The 22,359-nt window shown below is 39.8% G+C and overlaps 1 protein-coding gene across 1 annotated transcript in view; it reads right to left on the minus strand.

Annotated features, from left to right (window-relative positions):
- Window positions 1-11,455: 11,455 nt before the first annotated feature.
- Window positions 11,456-22,359, minus strand: part of MIA40 (Cox19-like CHCH family protein) — a 122,865-nt gene continuing 111,961 nt past the window's right edge. The window contains exon 4 of the mRNA XM_089395904.1: window positions 11,456-12,033. Within this exon, the coding sequence (XP_089252030.1) occupies window positions 11,857-12,033 (177 nt within the window). The 3' untranslated portion in view covers window positions 11,456-11,856. The remainder of the gene's footprint in view (window positions 12,034-22,359) is intronic.

The raw sequence follows: 22,359 nt of genomic DNA on the forward strand, positions 1-22,359 counted from the left end.
TGAACCCAACAATGCTAATAATCCAAAACCTTGATTCAGAAGCATGAAATCAACTATCATTGTTTGTGGTCAACTGTCGAACTTTGCGGTCAACTAACGAAATCCTCGGTCAACTATAAAATTCAAACGCTAGGCCTCAACCGCACGGGGAGAGTAGTGTGCATGCGGCTGAAACCCTTCAACCACATGCATAGGCCCTTCAACCACACGCATAGGCCTGCATGCCTGCGGTTATAGCCGAAATTTTCCTATGACAAGCATGTGGTTGTGACCCAAAACCCTAGACACGTGTGCAAGCTTCAAACCCTACAATTTCGAACTTGTGCAAGCCAATCTCTGCGAACTGCCTCAAACCTGTGCGAGCCAAAACCAAAGAAGAGAATAGAAGAATGTATCATGATGATGTCCAAATGAGGTTGAGGTCACTTGTATTTATAGACTTCCAAGAGTGTCCAATTTGCTTTAGGGTCGACCTGATCAAATATGCACATGTGGGATTTAATTCAAAAATACACTTTCCCTTGTCTAAATTGAGCACTTCAATAGTCAAAATTAGTCCTCTCTAAAAGAGGAATCTCGTCCCATGGTTGGAATTTGTCTCTAAACTCCAAAATTAATACAAATCCCCTTCCTATGAGGAGTTAAGAGGGCATATTCTTCAAAATGAAAAGGTTGATTACACTGCTAGATTGGAGAAGTTTAGGGCATTATGGGAACACACTGGATGCATTATGATCTCAGATGATTGGACTAGTCAAAAGGGTAGGACCCTTCTTAACTTCTTGGTTAGTTGTCCCAAAGGGCCAATGTTTATGAAATTTTTTTATGCATCTGCACATCTTAAAGATACAAAATTATTATGTGAGTTGTTGGACACTTTCATTCAGGAGGTAGGTCCATGGAATGTTGCCCAAGTCATAACGGAAAATGCTACAAATTATGCCATTGCTGGCAATTTGCCTATGTAGAGGTATCCTAAGTTGTTTTGGACACCTTGTGTTGCACATTGTATTGACTTGATGCTGGAGGATATAGGAATGATTCCTTTTGTGAGAGATATTGTCGAATCATTTAAGAGCATAACAAAATTTATATATAATCATGCATAAGTTCCTAGCTTCATGAGAAGATTCACTAACAACAAAGAGTTGGTGTGTCTGCCATCACACGGTCTGCCACCAGTTTCACATCTCTTCAATCTCTGTGGAATTCTATGTTGGATGTGAAGACCGTGTTTCTTTCACCATAGTGTCATGTTGTATCTTTTAGCTGCAAACCAAAGGGAGTGGCCATGTGCATACTAGTTTCATATCAAGAGAGATTTTGGGCAAGGTTAGAGGAGGTGTGTGCCATTTTCGAACCTTTGGTAAGGGTTCTTCGATTGGTTGATGGAGATAATCCCACAATGGGCTACTTCTATTGTTGAAGAATCAAGGGAAGTTATGTATAATAGGATTCTTCTAAACTTGATAACAATTTGTGAAGTACTTTTACAATTTATCTTAGCTTGATCTCCTTATTATTAGTGTGTGTGTTTACTTCATCAAACTGCTACCAAAACATAAGAAACAAGAACACAAGATATTGGCTCTCTGCCAGGGCCAAAACCTCTCTCTCTTAGAGAGGAAAACCCTTTTTCAAATTTCTTTTATTGAAGCTTATTATTGATCAATGTCAAACCCTATACCCTTGACTAGAATATCCTCCAAGCACAATTCAAGTCCTTCCTCCTTCCTGCACTTTGTTCCCCGACACTTAGTCCTCCTTCCGGCACTTCGTTCTCCTTCTTCCGGCACTTTTCTCTTCTTACAATTGTTGGTAGTCCTTGTTCTACTTGCCCTAGAAGAGACACTTTTCCTTGGTCTCTAGTGAATCCCTTCACTAATGATGATTTCTTCCTTCTTCTTGACCAACCGAGCTCCTTTTTCAATGTGTAGGTATAGACTTGATATGACATCTCTACAACCCTAAATTCTCACACATGCGGGAGGTTTAGTAGTGTATTTGGTTCCTTTCTCCTTCGTATGAGAGAGTCTCTTCTTCGCTCTAATGAGAGGCCTTGTAGGCCTAAGTTTCAAGCCCAAACCAAGATGAATATATGACTGTGATTTTGTTGTTGATATAACTGCAGACTGCCCTCCTTTTTCTCGCACGTGTGACTATACTTTTCCCTAGAAACAATCCCAAAACTTCGATTTTCTTCCTTCTTTCTTCGCTGCACTTGGAGACCCCTTAAACTTCGTCCTTCTTCACTTTTCCTTGACTTCTCTTGCTCGCTGATTTCAGAGGTGAGTATTGGTCATTATGAGGGAGTGGACAACCTCTATATATAGAGGATTGTCCCTCCTTTAGGCTGACTTGAGGCTGACTTGTTGACTGTAGGCCGACTTGGTGTTTCTTCATCATTTTTGTTGCTAGGAGGATGTTGTTGCATGGAGAGGACTTGACTTTGCTTGGAGATATTTCCTTTGACTCTTATACAAGTTTATACATAGTGTAACATGCCCTTAAGGGTCTTCAATAAATACATTGACTCTTTGACTTCTTAGAAGCACTTAAATATGTGCTTGACCTACTTGAATGAGAAAGAAACTCATTGATAAATATAACAAAAATAATATTTCTTTTCTTGAATAAATACAAATATCAAAAGTACATTTATGAAGACCTAACCTAGTTACACTTTCTTCAACACTCCCTCTTAACTAGGGAGGTATTCATAAATCATTACAAGGTGTTTGGTTATTTTTTCAATCTTGGAGAATTCACATAAGAGAAGCCGGATTGCCAATCCATCTGTTATAGCATCATAGTAACCAACATTGTCCATAGCAAGGCCTTGACTAATAGCTCTATCTCTCATTAGATCAGAGCACAATGTTGGCGAGACCAATGACTTATAGACACCTTAGTCATTGTCTCTCAAGGTACATACCCACCCAGGTGTTCATTGAGTATGACCTTCGAGGACTATTCTTGTCTTAGGCTCCCAGCCCTCAAAGAACATCGGTCCTCTTGCCTACTCTTGTCTTGGATGCCCTACACATCCTCAAAGAGTATTGGATGCCAGATGATTACCCAATCCTCCCATTCTTTCTTCCAAAGTGAAGACAAGAATGTTGTGTCTATCTCTTCCTCTCAATTGAGGAAGATATGCCCAAGTATCCTCTGACAAGGTACTTGTCCAAGTTCCTTTGTAATTGGGAACTTGTTATAACTCCCTCTTAGCTAGGGACTTGTCCATTCATCAGCAACTTCTTCTTCGTGGGTCCTTCAGCTGCTTGATCTCCTTCTTTGATGTCATGAATTCTTTGTTCTAACTTCTTCTTGGTAGGGCACCGGCCATCGATCACTTTCCTTCTTGGCTTGTCATGTCATTGCTTCTTCGTGGAAAGTGTCCTTCTAGATGTGTGTCAGGTTCTTTCATCATTTGGCTACTCCTTTGTCATATGTCTATGATTTTAGAATACTTATCACATAAATGCTTAGTTGTACTTGCTTGTTTCCATGCTTCGATTTGGTAGCCCTTCATGACTTCATCCTGACTTGCTTCAACATTAGATAGTGATTTTGTTGGATGGCCTCTTCATCATGACATCTTCGTAGAGTTGAATCAGCTATCTACACCTTAATATCTCCAAGGCCTTCCTATGTGTCAAGGGTCCTTTGATCTTTTTCTTCCTTTGTCAGAGTTGTCATGCCTTCTTTTGTGAGATGTCTTTAATGGATCTTGTTGGATAGTGATTCCTTATGACCATGGTGTTCTTCACATGCTTGATCTCTTTCTTCATTTGCTTTTTCTTGAGTTGTTTAGATAACAACCATATACTTCCCCATGAGAGCACTTTCTTCTTTTCCTGCTTACTTGAACTAGTCAGCGTTTCTTCTTCACATATCTTTTAGTTAGCAATCTTGTTCTCCTTAAGAGAGTATTTTCTTCTTCACTTGCTTCATGACCTTATGCTCCTTATGTGAGCACTTCTCTTGTTGACTTGTACATGCTCTTGAGTATGTCTTCGGTGAAAGAGATCTTTTTGTACTTGATCATGTCTTAGATCTATTCCCATGACTTTAATAATATATAAGATGACATGACTTTACCTTTTAGTGCATACATACCTCATCTTGATTCTGATTTGATCATCTCGGCTTCATTTGATGGTCCTTCTTGATTGATGTAGCCCTTCTTTGCTTCATCCATTCTTGCCTGCACATCATTCTTCCTTGTATTCCATGAATGGAATTCTTGTTGACACATCTGCTCTTATTTATGAACTTTCTTTTGAAGATTCTTGTCATAGGATCTTGTACATCCTCATCCTGCAAATGTCTCTTTCTTTTGATAATGGTGGCCTTCTAGGATTTACAATCACAATCACTTATTCTTTTATTATTTTATCATGGATGAGGTATTATAATAGGTATGCTCCTTCTATATGAATATTTTGAGCTATATGTACACTATGCTCCTATATTCTAGAAGATATTTCTAACCATGCATTTTGTTCTATTTCTAAATGCTCCTTCTACATGAGTATTTTGAACTCTATGTACATCATGCTTCTAGATTCTAGAAGATGTTTCTAGCCATGCATTTTTATTCTATTCCTACATGCTCCTATACTACTCAAAACTTTGAAAGAAGACTTTAAGTAAAGAAGTAGACTTAGTCATAGTAGAGATCTGGAGGATCTTCCTTCTTTTGCTTCTTGTCTTCTTTTACCTCTTGAGTCATGTGAGCTTCTTCCCTTTTTCTTTTGTTGTTGTTGTCCTTCTTAAGTTTTGGACAAATCCTTTTGTAGTGTCCATATTCTTGGCATCCAAAGAAATGGATTTTGGACATATCTCTAGAGTCTATTGTTTGTTCTTCGTGGACCAAATTTGCCAAATTTCCCCTTTTCCTTGGCCATGGTTGCAAATTCTTGCTCCTTTGATCCCACATCCTCTTTTGCTTTGAGTCTAGTTTCCTCTATCTTGCATAGAGACCATAATTCACTTAGTGGGGTAGCTTCCTTCTTGGCATATATGCTTGATGTGAAGTTGCCCCAATCCTCAGGTAGAGCATTGAGTACTACAGTTGTCATTTCTCTGTCAAACATGACTTCTCCCAGCTCTTGAAGTTGATCCCTCATCTCAAAGATCTTCATGAAATATGGAGCTATTCCTTCCTTTGATATCTTCATCTTATACAAATCATTTCGAAGAGATATCACTTCTCTAGTTGTGCTTATCGAGAATAGCTCTATTAGCTTGTCATAGATTTCTTTTGATGTTTCAAGTTTGAACACACAAGGAATGAGAGAGTCTGATGGATTCTATTAGAATCCTTTGAGCTCGTGTCTCATCCTTATTGTACTTGGCTAAGGCTTGAGTTTGTTCCTTAGCAGGGATAGTGATATTCCCTTTGATGTGTTTTATAAGTTCATTCTCCTTGAGAAGTAAATCAGTCCTCTTCTTCCATACAAGGAAGTTAGTGGTCCCAACCAATTTATTTCTTTCCTTGCAAAAAGACATTGATGTATAATCAGAAGGGGACATATACTTACTTGATAGAGTTTGAGATGTAGTGGACTTGCTTTCTTCTTGAAGACTTGATGGCTTGCCTTCCTTGGATCTTGATGTTCTTTAAGTTGCTTTCTTCAAATGGACTTGATTGATTGCTTGATGACTTGGCTTGATGTAGGTCCCTCCTTGATTTGCTCTTCTTGTAGGTGCCTTTATACAAAAGGCTTCTCCTTTTGCTTTGTAGTCTTCTTGTAGTCCTTTCTTGTCCTTGATGAGATTGAGACTTCTTGGCTTGATGCTTCAACTTTTGTAGATGTCCTTCCTTGATGAGTGTTCTTGAGATGCCATTTTCTTGATGTGTCACCTAAGCTCTGATACCATGTTGAAGAATCAAGGGAAGTTATGTATAATAGGATTCTTCTAAACTTGATAACAATTTGTGAAGAACTTTTACAATTTATCTTAGCTTGATCTCCTTCTTATTATTAGTGTGTGTGTTTACTTCATCAAACTGCTACCAAAACATAATAAACAAGAACACAAGATATTGGCTATCTGTTGGAGCCAAAACCTCTCTCTCTCAGAGAGGAAAACCCTTTCGTAAATTTCTCTTATTGAAGCTTCTTATTGATCAATGCCAAACCCTAGACCCTTGACTAAAATATCCTCCAAGCACAAGTCAAGTCCTTCCTCCTTCCTGCACTTTGTTCCCTGACACTTAGTCCTCCTTCCAGCACTTTGTTCTCCTTCTTCAGCACTTTGCTCTTCTTACAATTGTTGGTAGTCCTTGTTGTACTTGCCCTAGAAGAGACACTTATCCTTGGTCTCTAGTGAAGCCCTTCACTAATGATGATTTCTTCCTTCTTCTTGACCAACCGAGCTCCTTCTTCAATGTGTAGGTACATACTTGATATGACAGTTTTGCAGCCCTAAATTCTCGCACGTGTGGGAGGTTTAGTAGTGTATTTGGTTCCTTTCTCCTTCGTATGAAAGAGTCTCTTCTTCGCTCTAGTGGGAGGCCTTGTAGGCCTAAGTTTCAAGCCCAAACCAAGATGAATATATGACTATGATTTTGCTATTGATATAACCACAAACTGCCCTCCTTTTTCTCACACGTGTGACTGTACTTTGCCCTAGAAACTGTCCCAAAACTTCGCTTTTCTTCCTTCTTTCTTCACTGCACTTGGAGACCCCTTAAACTTCGTCCTTCTTTACTTTTCCTTGACTTCTCTTGCTCGTTGATTTCAGAGGTGAATATTGGTCGTTGTGAGTGAGTGGGCAGCCTCTATATATAGAGGATTGTCCCTCCTTTAGGCCGACTTGTTGATGGTAGGCCGACCTAGTGTTTCTTCATCATTTTTGCTGTTAGGAGAATGTCGTTGCATGGAGAGGACCTGACTTTGCTTGGAGATATTTTCTTTGACTCTTATACAAGTCTATATATAGTGTAACATGCCCTTAAGGGTCTTCAATAAAGACATTGACTCTTTGACTTCCTAGAAGCACTTAAATATGTGTTTGACCTACTTCAATAAGCAAGAAACTCATTGATAAATATAACAAAAATAATATTTATTTTCTTGAATAAATACAAATATCAAAAGTACATTTATGAAGACCTAACCTAGTTACATTTTCTTCAACATCTATGAGGCCATGGATAGGGCCAAAGAAGTCATCGATACCTATTACGAGAATAAGGGGGATGAGGGGTTTGACAAACAACAATCATTGTGGAGAGATTGATGAGCAATGGAACAATACCCTCCATCGCCCCATTCATGTTGCAGGGATCTACCTCAACCCCGCATTTTCTTACTCTTGTGGTTTCAAATTTGATGGCGAGGTGATAGATGGATCTTTCACCTGTGTTGAGAGGATGGTGTCATCTGAGGCAAAACGTGAAGAGATTTCTAACGAAATTGATATATATAGGATGTCAAGTGGCACATTTGGCTTTAACATGGTTGTTAAGGAGAGGGAGACTAAAATGCCAAGTAAGCTTCAATTTGTTTCAATTTTCAAATTTCATTCTCTTAATAATTTACTTCAAGTTCCAAATTTCAATGTTTTTTTTATTTCTTATGTTTCTCTTATTTGTTTTAACTTGTAGATGTTCGGTGGACAAGCTATGGTGGCAGAGCACCTGTAAGATTCCCTGTTAGAAACAACCCCAACAACCATTGTATTTGAGTTAATGGAGTTTTGCCCAGTGGGAATTTTTTTCAAACAGTTAGTGGATAGGCTATTCTAGGTGTAAATATTGCCATGTTATATGAATGATAGAGAGAAAAACCAAATAAATGTTTGCACAAGCAACAAGCTCACGAATAATAGTCATGCATATTTCATCACAACATTCAACAATGATTATTGGACAAAATAGCCAGTTAAATCAGTGTTTTTCCTCAACATAGAAAACTCAAAATATATATATATATATATTCAATATTTGCAAACAGTACACAGTGACCATGGCAAAGTACAGAGAAATGAAATACATAGGAGAACCTGGTTATGAACAACAACTAATCTTCTTATTTTCGATGCCCAAATGTATGAAGTGTCACCACTACATATCAACTCCAACTCGACCCTTTTTCATGACAAGATTTGTTAGCATATGGTTCAGCTACAGGACATAATTCGTGCCTCTCCTACACACACTTTCAACCATCAAAATGTAGGCATACTCATCCCTTATCCGTTGAATAGCACTTGGCTTAGGCAGAATATGGAAGGTAATAGCACATGCAACAAACCAAAAGGGAACTTGTCCCTCAATCTTCAGCAACTCGCACTCATTCTTCACCAAGGAAACCAACCACTGTAACAAGGTTTACGCAGTCTCCTTCAGCAATATATAACGACCTCTTCAAGGCATTTCGACCTTCAAATCAATGTCCATGTGACCAACAATCTACTCATATAAACTCGTGCCCTTGAATGGATGAGTTTGGCACCATTCAACCTTTTTAACCCAGCCAACTCGTGGTCCTTCGAACACTATATTTTGGATCTTCTTTGCTCACAGATTCCCACTCCTTATAGTTCAGATTTGGCTTATAAACTTGATGCATTCATGGGTATTCTTCAAACTATCAAAATGAGGTAGAAAAACACTATATGAAAAGGTAAAATCAATTGATAAATCCTCTTTACTTCAATGTCTTATGAAAATCATTTTTTGCTTTAAACCTCAATGGTGAATTATGAGCGATTTCACTCTCAATACAAACTAGGGTGTCTAGTTTCAACACTGAAGTTAGCAATGACAGCTAGGGTTTCCAAAACTTCAAGTTTTTCTCCAAAAACTCTCTTAGAGCTCATTTTCTCCAAAAAGCAAGTCATAGAATGAAAAGAAACTCTTCATTTTTCTCTTTTTATAATTGAGCAGTCACTTTTGTCTCCATTTTGTTTTTTTTATTTTTATTAAGTCACTTTAGGAGACTTTCACTTTATAAAATTAAAGTGATTTTTCATTAGCTTAAGATGTCTCCGTATTTACCCCTTACACAATGATAAAATTTTCCTAAGCGAATTATATTCTCTTATTAAAAATTTCCCTCCCCTTAACCTCCAAAAACTTATTAAGCTAGCAAAATCCGTCTTATTTTTCTAAGCGGCCGAGAGGCTTGTCATGGAATCAATCCATATCTGGATAGAGGTGGAGACATTATAGGAGGTAGCAACTATAAAGGAGACAGAGGTAGAGGAGGAGCAAGAGGAAGAGGTGGTGGAGCAGGAGCATGAGGAGGTGACACCATCTAGCATATGTAGTAGCAGAGGACAAAATCGACCTCCTATTTTTGCTTCTAGAGGACATCAAAGTCCATTTCTAGCCCCAAGGGCGGGACCTTCTTCCTCTAAAGGAAAATCCATTCCCTATTCCCATAAAAGGGATAGAGGAACTCAGTGACTCACTAGTTTATGACATGTAGATTACTCATGGTGATGAGATACATTTATTATATTTTTTGTTGTTATTTTGACTCTTGAGACTGAGTTATGACTCGGGATTCAAGACTTGATTCATTGTGAATATGTGATGTAGCACTGGACTTCTTATACATTTTATATGTTAGTTTTCATTTCATATTAATGTGGCAATGCATTTATCTAATATTGTGGATACTTTAGATGCTAGAAATTTATTTTGCAAAGTTTTTGATGATTTTTTCTAATTTCTCTCAACTTGTATGACTTTTTCAATTTTTGGACCCTTGCCTATTTATTCCCAAGTCCGACTTTTGCAATATTGGTACATTTTCTTCCTGTGCTTTTATACAATGACATTGTTGTTGGAAACATCAACAATACTGGGGTGAATCAGTATTGAGCACCTTCAAAACTTTTTACTTTATTAACAGTCAATAAACTAGTATGAAAGAGATCATCAACAAGAGTACATCAAATAACATGGAACCTCAATAATGAGAATAATATTGATACAACCATAATCATATACATATATATGAGGAGATAACAATCTCTAGGATTTATGAGCACCAACTCAAAGGAGGCTACAACCCCCTGGGATTTTGTCAACTGCAACTGTCAGGGAGCACCAACTCCCTTGGGTTTTCCTGCACCAACAGGCAGGCTACAACCCGTTGAAACACAAGGTTCAACTTGTGCGTGTTCTGTTGCGAAGTGGTCTGCTTCAAAGGTACAACAAGTCACCCTCAGATCTGCTTTCAAACCTACTCAAGTCTGCTAAAATGAAGACCTCAGCTTCTTGTTGAAATCTGCTTCAGATTAGCCTCCGTTATGACATCGATCCTCTTTCCATATTCAGCCAAATGCTAGCATAATACAGCTGTCATTGTAATCCTTTGGTCACAAAGTTTCCTTTAACATATAATTATTCAATAGCCTTAGAAAATTTGGATAACAGAGAGCTCAGTCTGCTGCTGATGCACAGAAAACAAACTCGGCCTCTTCACCCTTGGTCTTTGCTCTTCATACCACAGAATTCGTCTTCTATTAGTCTCAGTCTGGTCCAGTAAGTTCTGAATTTGATACTTCTTTGAACAGATGCCACGAAAATTGTCCTTTTGAATTCCCATGGCTAAGTTACTTATCCACTTTGGAGTGAGGCCTATTTTAAGGCCGACCTGAACCTAAAAATATAAAAAATTGCCCTTTAAAAAACATGTCTATTGCTAGAGTCAACTTGAAGTTGTTTTGATATTAATTAATCATTTTGACTTTAAATATGAAGATTGTCTTGTCTACAATAGAAGCCGACTTCTCAATTATTTAATAGACCACCGTGATTACAGTTTGAAACATACTGACCAATTTTTGGTTTGAAACATACTGACCAATTTTTGTCATGCATTTTACATGGGGTCAAACTCATTCAATTTGGAGCAGATTTATTGAACAAATTTCAAACCTAAATATCTCTCCAACCAAGAAGACCCATGAGGCATGCAACCTATCAAATAAATGGCGTGATGAGGGCAACGAAATGGTGATATATCGACAAACAACTGCAGGGGTGTCTTAGGGTTACTTCCAACTCATCAATGGCATGTTCACCCTTTGACATCAGTGACAACTTTCTTCGAACAACATGTACCTGAAAACATGTGTACCATTTCATTTGATATGAACACTTGCAGGAGCTAGTAGGCCACAACAATATTTTGAAGGACACCTATGGAAGCTTTGCAATAATGCCCTTTTGTAGACGTGTCACAATATCTGATAAATGTGAAAGCATTTAAAGAGCAAATATCAAACAATTATGCGGCAGCACATAAAATTGCCAATAAATGCTGTCGTCTACATCAACATACTTCACAAACAAATAACAACTAGGTAACCATAGAAATAACAGACTTACCTCTTTCACTGAGAATACCAGAATTTCATTTCCAGTATCATGATACTCTTTATGCACATATCATCTATGTTCATTTCGTTAGAACAGGCCCCGAACTAAGATAATACATATTTTACAAAACGAGCCGCGAGACATTATATGAGGTTAGTTTAACAAGCAATCCATGTCCACAAATATGTGAGTGGTTAGGGCTCTATATCGATGTAATATCCCCAAAACACAATCTATTCTGTTATGATGCCATTATTTACCGCACTCAACTATTATAGGTATATAAAGAACATTGTAGAAGGTGTCATTTAAGACAGAAATAATGCAGAAACTTTCAAAAAAAATCCACCATATTTACTGAAATTGAACTTCAATAAGGAACTAAAGACAGTTATTGGAATGTGCTAGTAGAGCCAACAGCACAAATGTTTTGGTATGCCAGCCAAGCTGCAAAGACCAGTCATATTATAGAATGGAATGTTTAATCATGTCTTTGGTGGAAGACTTCAAGGGGATATCTTATGCTCCCCAGCATCTGATGAAAGCACGGCAGATCCTTTATCTTCTTGAACATTTTCACCATCTTCCGTATCATTGTCATCTAAATCATACTTGGCAAATGCATCTTTATTTTCCTGAATACATTTCTGCAAGGCTATAAATGGGGAAACACAATCTGAGCCCTGAAAAACAGAAAACAGAAGAGGCCGAACTGTAACTCAGAAACATATGATGTGTCTAATTAAGGAACCAAGAAAGAAGACAGGTATGGCTATCATTTTTGACAACTTAGAGCTCCATTAATGTGAGTGAATCAAGAATATTATCATACCAAAAAGAAGGTCAAAAGTAAATATGAGGATTACAAAAACTTAACTGCAAAGACAGACTTATAAAATAACTCTTATGTCTGATGTTTGCAGATTCACCTAGTTGAATCTCCATCTATTGATTGATCACAGCACATCGGCATGAAAACAGAAACGTAGAATTCAACCTGAAATTATACTCTCCAACACGTTTGATTGTTTCCTGACTCTTTATCTCTCCAACTTGGGCCCTCATAAGGTCATGTTCCACCATTTAAGGATTGGTTACTAACTTCGAAGTTTTCAGATTTAATTGGGGATGATGGTTTGATTTGTCGCAGGGCAGCATCATCTAAAGCAATGGGATTCCATCAAGGCAGTTAAATTCTGTTGATCCTATTGTGGCCTGCAATGTCAGTTCAACTAGCTGAGAATGTAGTATCATCGTAATCAGGATATCATTACCAAAATGGATATTTTTAACAAACCAAGTGTTATAGACTAGTGGTTGAGTTGAAAAGATTTTAACATCTCCAGCCTATTCTGAATCAGATGCCAGACCTCATAAAAATAAAACAATTACATGAATAAATCAGGAATAAAGGATTGGAACCTTTGGCATCAATAATGAGGATTTGGGTGCTTTTGTATCTTAGAGTACCAATAAAGTACAAAAAGAAAAGGCAACTAAAACAAAATACAAAAAGGCAAAGGTTTTGGAGATCCCAATTTCAGTGTTCACCTCTCTTAGCTAAGGTGTAATCTGTAGGTTCTGTTACCCACCACCAATGGGTGACCCCTATAGGAGAAATTTTCTCCTATAGTTGTCTTCAGCCGGCAGCCAGCAGCCCCTTGCAGCCACCTGATAGCTCGATGTGATACTATTATCTGCCACCTGAGCCAGTTGTTGTGTACCCTCGCTCATATGCCATGATCGATGTTTGAAGGTGGGCCATCCAACCCCGAAGGTATGATTTTTCATTTGCTTGTTTTTCTTGGGCACACTTGGGCATGGATTAGTGGGGGGCTTTTGAGGAAAGAAAAGGCTTGGGCTATACTCTTGTTTCCTTACCTCAACTTTGGGGGTTAATCTTGTATCCTAGTCCTGTGGGATCTCCTTTATTGGCCATTAGCTTTAGGAGTGGCACTACATGGGAAACCTTGATTTTGGTTGCATGGTCCCGCTTCCTGATACCATATATCTCACTTCCCTACGCTCATTACAAGCCCTTTTCACATTTTCCCCATTTGGGTCCACATTTTTCCATTGGGTCCACAAGGTGTTAGCCTCCCCCTCCCCTTGTCCACAACTTGGGTCGGGCTTGGAACAATGCCCCGAAGGTTGATGCAACTAAAAAGAAAGATAAAAGCATAATATGGCCACACACAACAAGAAATGTACCACAAAATGCAAAAGATGGTCGGGACAAAAAAAATTTAGCACATGGGCAAAAGCCAAGCATGAGCTCTACTCCTTATCATTACGGCCATCACCCTGGTTCCTAGGGCCCCACTGAGTGCCCCTCTCATCATTAAGGAACTCGTGCTTGTCCCAACCCCTAGTGGGCTATGAATTGCCCCACCTTAAGGGGTTAATCACTGCTATACCTTACACATCATGTTCTCATCTCCTTGAGCCTCGAGCAATAAAATGAAGAAAAATCAATAAAAGGAAAAAGAAATATGAAGAAGGGTTGAAAAACAAAGGTCGAGGTAACTTATGTACCACAATTTCTCCCTCTTGCATTCATACACCCAAGGCATGGGCCTCCCTCATCATAGCTACCCTTGTACCATGGCATGTGGCTTGGAGCCTCCCCTGTTGCCCCCACTCTATTCCATCACTATTTCACATGACACCTGCCATTTGATGGATGTACCATGGACTTGTCATTCCCTTAAAGGTTGAAACCACCTAATAGGGTCCTTTATTAACCTCTCTTGCCAAGGAAGGAAACATTTGGACATGTCTAAAGCCCCATTTGGAAGGGAAAGCCACTATGAAGTGTCCACTTCTGCTCTTGATTAGCAAGCTTACTCAAATGTAGTAATGAATTCTTGTATTGGAAGTTGAGAGATGCATTGGATCTTATAAAGGATTGCAGATGGGTTTTCATCTTGGACTTCGTCTCCCTATACGGGATCCAAGCCCTTTGGAAGGTCACAATGGAATTTATAGGGTGAGGGTTGAGAGCCATGGGCCTCCAACCATGCAGAGCATTGATTGGCACACCATGGGCTTATGTAGCACCACCACATTTCTTGTTCGTGCCCCAATTATACAGAGATGATAATGCACAGTCGTCTACACATTGCACTCAACAGTTGGCAACTAATCCAAGCCCTCCGGAAGGTCACAATGGCATTTATAGGGTGAAGGTTGAGAACCATGGGCCTCCAGCGATGCAGAGCATTGATTGCCACACCATGGGCTTATGTAGCACCACCACATTGCTTGTTTGTGCCCCAATTATACAGAGATGATAATGCACAGTCGTCTACACATTGCACTCAACACTTGGCAACTAATCCAAGCCCTCTGGAAGGTCACAATGGCATTTATAGGGTGAGGGTTGAGAGCCATGGGCCTCCAGCCATGCAGAGCATTGATTGCCACACCATGGGCTTATTTAGCACCACCACATTGCTTGTTCGTGCCCCAATTATACAGAGATGATAATGCACAGTCGTCTACACATTGCACTCGACACTTGGCAACTAATCCAGGGCCCAAAGGAGGTTTTGTCTTTCCTGGGGAGACATGGGAGGGCATGTGTCATCTTCTAGCCCTCATTGATGGAGCATCGACTTGATCTTGAGCCATGTGGAGACCCATGAGACCCACTTGGAGCCCACAGAGCCCAAATTGAGGTTTGGAGATGTTTTGCAGTATTTGGCGGGCATCCCCCTCTTATTCATTATTTTTTAGGCCCTCACTTTCATCCTCGGCACATGAGCCCTCAACGCTTCCCATTTTGGCCTCCACATCAGCCTAGTGTGGCCCTAAGAAGGCTTATTCAATTTATTTTATGAGCTAGCATGGTTGCCTTGTAACCATGGGTGGGTTACTACACATTTTAGGCATTGGAGGGGCTTCTTTTTATTTTTTAACTCTTAGATCATGTATAAATAAATGAGGCATAGCCTCATTCTCATCCTGATCATGATCACTTGGATTTTCGGCTAGCTCATTAAAGATTTTCGGCCTACAATTTTGTGGATTGATTTGGACGAATTAAATGCATTTTGATGTTTGGAAAAATCTCGTTATCTCTCCTAGAGCTTCTTTTGGCATTTTGAAGGATGGATATATTCCTCATTGTCTAGTAAGTGCTATTTAATGCTATATTTCTGCTCTAATGAATGTCTAATGCATGGAATATTGTCTTATGGTCTTTAATGTTCCCTAATTAATGAAATTTTGTTAGAACATTGAAGCTATTGGAAATTTTGCATGTGTTACTCATGGATAATGAATGAATGAATGTTCCTAGAGGTTATATTGCATCTTGCACCCTTGAAACTCCATTAAATTTTGCCATCGAAGTATAAATATCTAGAGTAGTTGTGTAGTTGCCTCCATTAGGGCTAGCAAAGTTGCTTCTAGGTCTCCTTGAAGAGCAAAGTTCCCAAATCAAGATCATTTTGACTCCAATTCTCCCAATAGCTAGGCACTAGTCCTAAATCCTTGGTGATCACTCTTAACTCAACAAATCATCTTTATTTTCACCTCTTCCTCGCTTCTTTCTCTTATCCCTGTAAGGATAAGGAGGCCTCCCTAGGGCTTGATGCAAATTGCATTAGAGAGGAGATTTTGCAAAGCCGTTTGGACAGCTTTCTGCGTTGGTGTTTCCTCTAGCTCTCCTCCAGATTTGAGGCAATTCTCATGGTGGATTCTCCACAAAATTTGATGCCCTAGCCATTGCATCAAGAGGGAACCCTAGGTGCTAATCCTTCAACTTGGGGATTCTTTGAAGGCTTGTGCTTTAGTACTTGTTGAAGTATATCATTCATAGCCTTTTCTCTTACCTACCTTGACCTTGGATGAACTCATATATCGCTAAATATCTTGATTCTTAACCCTAGGTCTCGTGTTGTCTTCCTTTCAAGGGTTTTTCTTGGAAAGTATTACTAGCTTCTCCCAAAGCTCGCACTTTCATTGAACCTTTCCATTGAATGAGCCACCATGCCTCACTTCAAACCTATCCTAGATACATCTATCACAAATCTGAGAAGAGAAAGGGACTTAGGCTGTGGTGACTTAAGCTCTGTCCCAAGGTGTTATTGTGCCGTCTAGATTCTGCCTATTTACAAGGCCTGCTAGTTTGTGCAGCAACAGGTCCATTAGAATTTAAATCAATATTCAAGGCTCCAAAAGTGATATGTTTCTCCCTTGAGGTGTAGAGTCTAGACAACATTTAGTCTCCTTTGCTTTCTAGGGCACTTCCTCCAAATTGTCTCTTACCTATGCATCTTCCCTATGGTCTCTCTAGAGTGAATACAGTGTTTGGCCAACTTTTGACAATTCCTACAGTTTCGATGAACCCTACCATGTTGCACTTCATACATTTTCCTTCTACCCCACTATGACCATGCTCATAGAAATCATTGGATGGCCGATGCTCAGTCAGGATGAAACAGGTAACCTTACTTTGCTCTTCAATCTTCTTATTTTACACTGCCTGCTATAAAAGGGGATACTTGTCAGTATGCTAGAGACTCATCTCTTCTTCAGCAAATAAATATAGATATTAAGAAATCCAACTTTCTTGAGTCTTTATCAATAACATTTCCGTATTTAGAGAGATGTTACCACAGGCATCAGAGGCAAGATCTTCATGGCATACCTGAAAGCCACTTGGACTGAACCAAAAGACCCACTCTTTCTGAAGCTTCAATATTATTTCCTCTTTTACATGCAGTTTTAGGATGGCCGCATCTGTACTCCTGAGTATATCAGAATGCAGTTGCCTTGCTGCCTGAGAATCCCTCTAGTGCAGCTTAGAATCTGCTATCATCATTTTTTTTGGAGAGTCAAGACAGATCATCACTTACCAAGAGAGTATCATATCTGTAAAATCTGCCTAAAGGAAACTCAGACTGAAGAACAATTCATCTTGCAATGTCCTGTACACTATGAGATTAAAGGGAGGTATTATAGTTTTTTCATGGACTACCAGGATTCCTTGGAGACATTTCCACAAAAAGAAGACCAAAGGTGCTTGTCCCAACTACAAGATCAGTCAGACAGTGCACACACAGTGTCTCCATCCAACTTCTTTCCAGCATTGGATGTTGAGTGAGATGCTCGGCTACAGTGCTCCTGACCTACTTCATCTTCATCTTTGGGGTTCCTCACTCCTTGCTCATTTCTCAGCTAGGTGTTTTGCGTTGGTTTGCTTCTCTTCTCTGTTTCCTTCTTTTTCCAATTTTCTTTCTAGAATTTTGATGTTTCTTTTGTCTTTTTTTCATGGATGCTTTTGCACTCCCTATGCCTCTTCACTTATATGTATGTTTTGCGGTCCAATTGGCCAATCTTGGTCACTAGTGGATATTAATATAGAAACTAATTACAATTAAATTAAACAAATTGGCAGAACAAATACCAATTGCACCACTATTGGAGAATAAAGTGGCACATTGATAGGGACCCAACCCTTTTATCAGAGCGATGGAGCAGAGGGAGAAAGGAATAGTGCATCATTCCTCCCTCTCACCCTACCATCTCCTACCTCAAACCCTAATCGGGTTCCTTTACATATATCACAGGAAGAGAGTAGAAGGCCTAACATGGTGGGGTCATGGACGGTTGGAAATTGAGAATGGAGCAAATGCAGCTTTGGATCATAGCATGGTGGGTATATGCAGATTCTCTTGGTAGTGATTCCCTGTGTGTCAATCTCATATACTCTCTGTCCTGCAGTTTTTGCATGACAGCGGCTTCTGGTGCAGATTAGGGTTGTGCCTCTTGCTGGGGTTTTGGCACTTGGTTCAACTAGTGCTGACTGTGGATCTGACCTTTTGGAGGCTTCTTTTGGTGATGGTATGGCTTGGATCACGGTGGGGATGGCTCCAATGCAGATATGGCCCTTCGTGGCAGGTGTTGTTTGGTTCGGAATTCAGATGCTCATGTGAACAAGTTTCTTGGACCATCGACAATTTATGGGTATGATTTGACTTGGACACTGCTTGGGGGATTAGGAGTGCACTATAGTGGTCAGATCTGTGATCAAGGCCTAGCATCTGCCCCGAATTTTGTTTCAGTAGCAGCATTTTCTAGTCGATATGTAGCTTATTAGGGTCTAATCTAAGGCTTTTGAGCCACTTTGATTTTGATTTTAGTCATGGAGTGTGCTTTCGCACACACTCCATTGGCAGTCTATGGGGGGTGGTTCCTTTTTAGGCTCCTATTGCTCCTTTAGATAAAGCCAGTGCTCTGTATAGGGAAGAATTTAGTTTGTAACAGGCTCATCTAGGGTATTCCTAATGATGACAAATAGGCTAGATGCTAGGATTTTATTGCTTGTACTTGTAGATGTTGCTTATGCGACACATTTTTTTATAAAATGTTTACTTAATAGAGTTTACAGGAAGCATTTATTGAAAAAAAATTGCACCCAATTTCAACAACTACTGTCAAAGAGCAACAAGAATATCCTCTGTGAAATGTTTCCAAAACCACTTTCCCTCATCAAAATCCATTTTATTATCAAAATTGGAAACCACTGAACCTCTCTACTTGTGGCCCAATTCATGAACATTGTCTGAAGACAAGTTCTCAGAAACGAATTCTATTATGTTGCGGCCCTATTTCAAAACACAAGTGTCTCACTGCAGTACATGGATGGTCATCTCTTCCTAAGTCACCTGGTTTGTGTTCATGTTCAAGTTCGACTACCTTTAAGTTCAACAACAGTAGAAATTTTGGCAATAAAATTCGGCATTAAGTTCAACATATTACAGACTTTGAAAATTAAAAATATATATAATAAAAATTAAAATTCAATACTCACTAAAAATAATGAATATAGAGGCATGCATAACCCTCAATCAATATGGCAGAGGCAGACATTCAGAAGTTTGATCAAGATTTAAGGCATGAAAGGGAATCTGTGGAAATATATCAGAATGAAAAGGAAAGGCTTCAGAAAGAGGCCAAGCGACAAAACCAGCAGCTAGAGAATATATAGAATATCATGGCAGCACTGGATAGAGTTTAGAGAGTGTTGCTGCAGTTTCAATGATGGTGGAATCCCTTGTGGGCATTTTCGAGAATTTGCAGTCTAAATATTGGGAGGATTATAAGCTCTGTAATTTGTCATGTATTGCATCTGTGTTTGCTTTACCATTGCTAACAAGCGTTTTCCAGGGCTGGGAACCACTTCAGCATCCTTTTCATGGTTTAGAGATTGTCCAGTACATGGAGGTCGAGTTCCTATGCACAGTGAGCATCTGCATTCGAGCTAAATTGGCACAGAGTGAAGTGGGCAACGATATTTAACTAGGATTTCAATTTAGAGGTTTGTCATACATTTATAAAATAAATAAATCAGTTTGCCCGGTCAAACAGCGTTGAATTTCAACGATTAAAATCAATTTTTTTTCGAGTTCAAATTCGGCTTCATGTGTGATTTAAAGTTCGGCGATGCTATTCAAATTTGTTTGATTTAGTATGGGGAAAATTTTGAATCTGAAAGATTTTGTTCACCAAACCCAGTGACTTAGATCTATTCAATGCAGTTTAATTAAAAAGGTTTGCTGTAACTTATTTAAAACTCTGACTGCATCAAGTTTTAGGAAATGACGACAACATGTGACTTTGCTTCTGAGCATTGTTAGCAGCGCACTTAATATAACCTGAGTTATGATTTGCAACTGACTTCAGTATAAGGTGATGTGATGACAAGATGTTCTAGATAGGATAATATTGGCAGCTGGATTTCCTTTCCTTTGTGTGGTAGATTTATACATACTCACCAAGCAAATTGGGCTTTTGGAGTAGTAGTGTAAATTGTCTGCCTCAATCAAAACAGATGCTACTGATACAATTCCAGTTTCAGACTACGCACATTCTGCTAGCAAGCAATATCTTGCATATGATGAGATGAGGGTATGGGGTTGGAATAATCGAAAGAAATTTGTTGGGGATACAATTCCTCCCAAAAATCTAACATTTTTTGGAGAAAAATAAACAAAGAACCAGATTGAACCTAGTAAAATTTTGTGCAGCTAGATAGAAAATTTAAATAGTGAAGAGAGCAAAAGTTCAAGTTCTTAGAAATACTGAAAGGGGGTTGAATCAGTATTTCCTTCCAATTAGTTAATTTTTAATCTTTGGAGCATTAAATTCACATTAGCATTAGATGAAACATAAATCATCATCACTGTTGAAGTTTCTAAGTCTACCAGTTAGAAACCCTCCATGCACTTTATCTGATTTATTCCTACCTACTTGTTCTGTTACTTAACAAGTTATTTACAATGTAAATACTGAAAATAAACACTAGTGCATGCTCAACATATTACAGATCAACAACTGAAGGAAACAGAAACAATCACACCAAATGACACCGTTATTTTTGGACCAATGTCCCCGGAAAACCCAATGTGGGAAAACCGATGCAGCTATCTAAGGGTTTTCTTATTAAGCAATATCAGAGTACAATCTGGGTGCCAAAACCGGCCTACCCAACAGAGAATTTCCTTGGCAGTAATACCTCTCAGTTTGAGACAAATTTCCCGGCTGAAACCCCGAATAATCCTTCCGGCAGCTCCTCAACTCCAATCTGCCCCAGAAACCCCAGCGTCTGCCTTTCTGGACTGCGTCAGCCCCTCTCTGCCTAGCGCTGGCCCTGCATCACCCTGAATGGGTCTGTGTCAGCCTTAGGAGGCCCTGCGTCAGCCTTCTGGCCCTCTGCATCAGCAACGCTGGCCTCTTTGAAGCTCTGCACAGCTCTGGCTGCCTCTGCATGGCCCTACGTGAGCCCTGGTTGCTACTGCGTCACTCTCTCTAACTCCTACGTTGCTCTCCCGGCACTATCTTTGCCTCTCTGTCTCTCTGTACTCAATGCCCCTCAGTTGCAACTCCGATCACTGATTCTATCTCTCTTAGCAAACCCCGCTCTAGAGAATAGAATGACTGATCACTCTAGTGTGTTCTCCAAGTGACCCTCAAATCCCCTCTTATACTTTTCTCGTTGACATATCAACGGCCGAGATTAAGTCCCTAATCAACGGCTAAGATTAGATCTGGCTTGATCCATGTCTTTTGGACCATTCTAACACAGTTTCATATTAATCCACATTTATATTTTAATTTCCCTAAGTTTAGACTTAGGGACTCCATTAAAAATATTAATTATTTTAATATCTCCTTAATTGTTTAGAATTTGCCCAACCCCTTTTGGGTAATGGAGATCTCACGTGTCTTAGCCTCTCCACCAAGTTTCGTGGCTAGAGCACATCCGATGCTACCCCAAATCAACACTCCCTCTTAGCGAGGATTGTGCTCTAGTAATACTCCTCACTGAGTATCACCCTAATCATCTGACATCGGTCCCTGTGTTGATGTTAGGCCTATTGCCCACCATCCTCTGCACTGTTGTATCTTGTACTGTTGCCCATGGTTCTGCCACTGCCACTGCTGCATCTGTACGACAACTCCCTCTACATCTGTGCTGTTGTTGGTCCTTTCTCCCAGCACTGCATCCGCATTGCACCTCCTCTCATCATGTTGCATTGTGCTGCCCACTATTGCATTGCAACTCAGTTACTGAGAAGTAAGTAACTGATCTCCCAACTCTGACCTCTCTGTTGGGCTAGAGACCCTCCTGATGCTGAAGCTCCCTCTACCACTGACAAGTGCTCCCTCTCTGACCTCTGCGCTGCTGCAACAACTCCCTGCATCTCGCACCATTGCACACCTCTTTGTGCCATCCTGCACTGGTGCAACACTCCTGTGCCTCTCGCACTGCTGCAGCCTGCTAGCCTCGCGCTATCTCAGGACTCCTGCACTGTAGCTCTCTTTGCTGCTCCATCTGCATCCATCTCTACCCACATCAACCAGTCTTGCTACTCCTCTTCGGGGCTCCTGTAGCAAGGTCTAATCCAAGAGGCTGGGTACCTCGAGGATCCTGCCCCTCATCGCCTGTAGTCCGCCTAACTACAGCTCGATGTCTCCCCACTTCCGCTCAAGTGGTG

Source organism: Pinus tabuliformis, chromosome 1_2 (assembly GCF_031772625.1).
Source record: "Pinus tabuliformis cultivar Carrire ecotype Pingquan chromosome 1_2, CPIR1, whole genome shotgun sequence".
Classification (NCBI taxonomy): Eukaryota; Viridiplantae; Streptophyta; class Pinopsida; order Pinales; family Pinaceae; genus Pinus; species Pinus tabuliformis.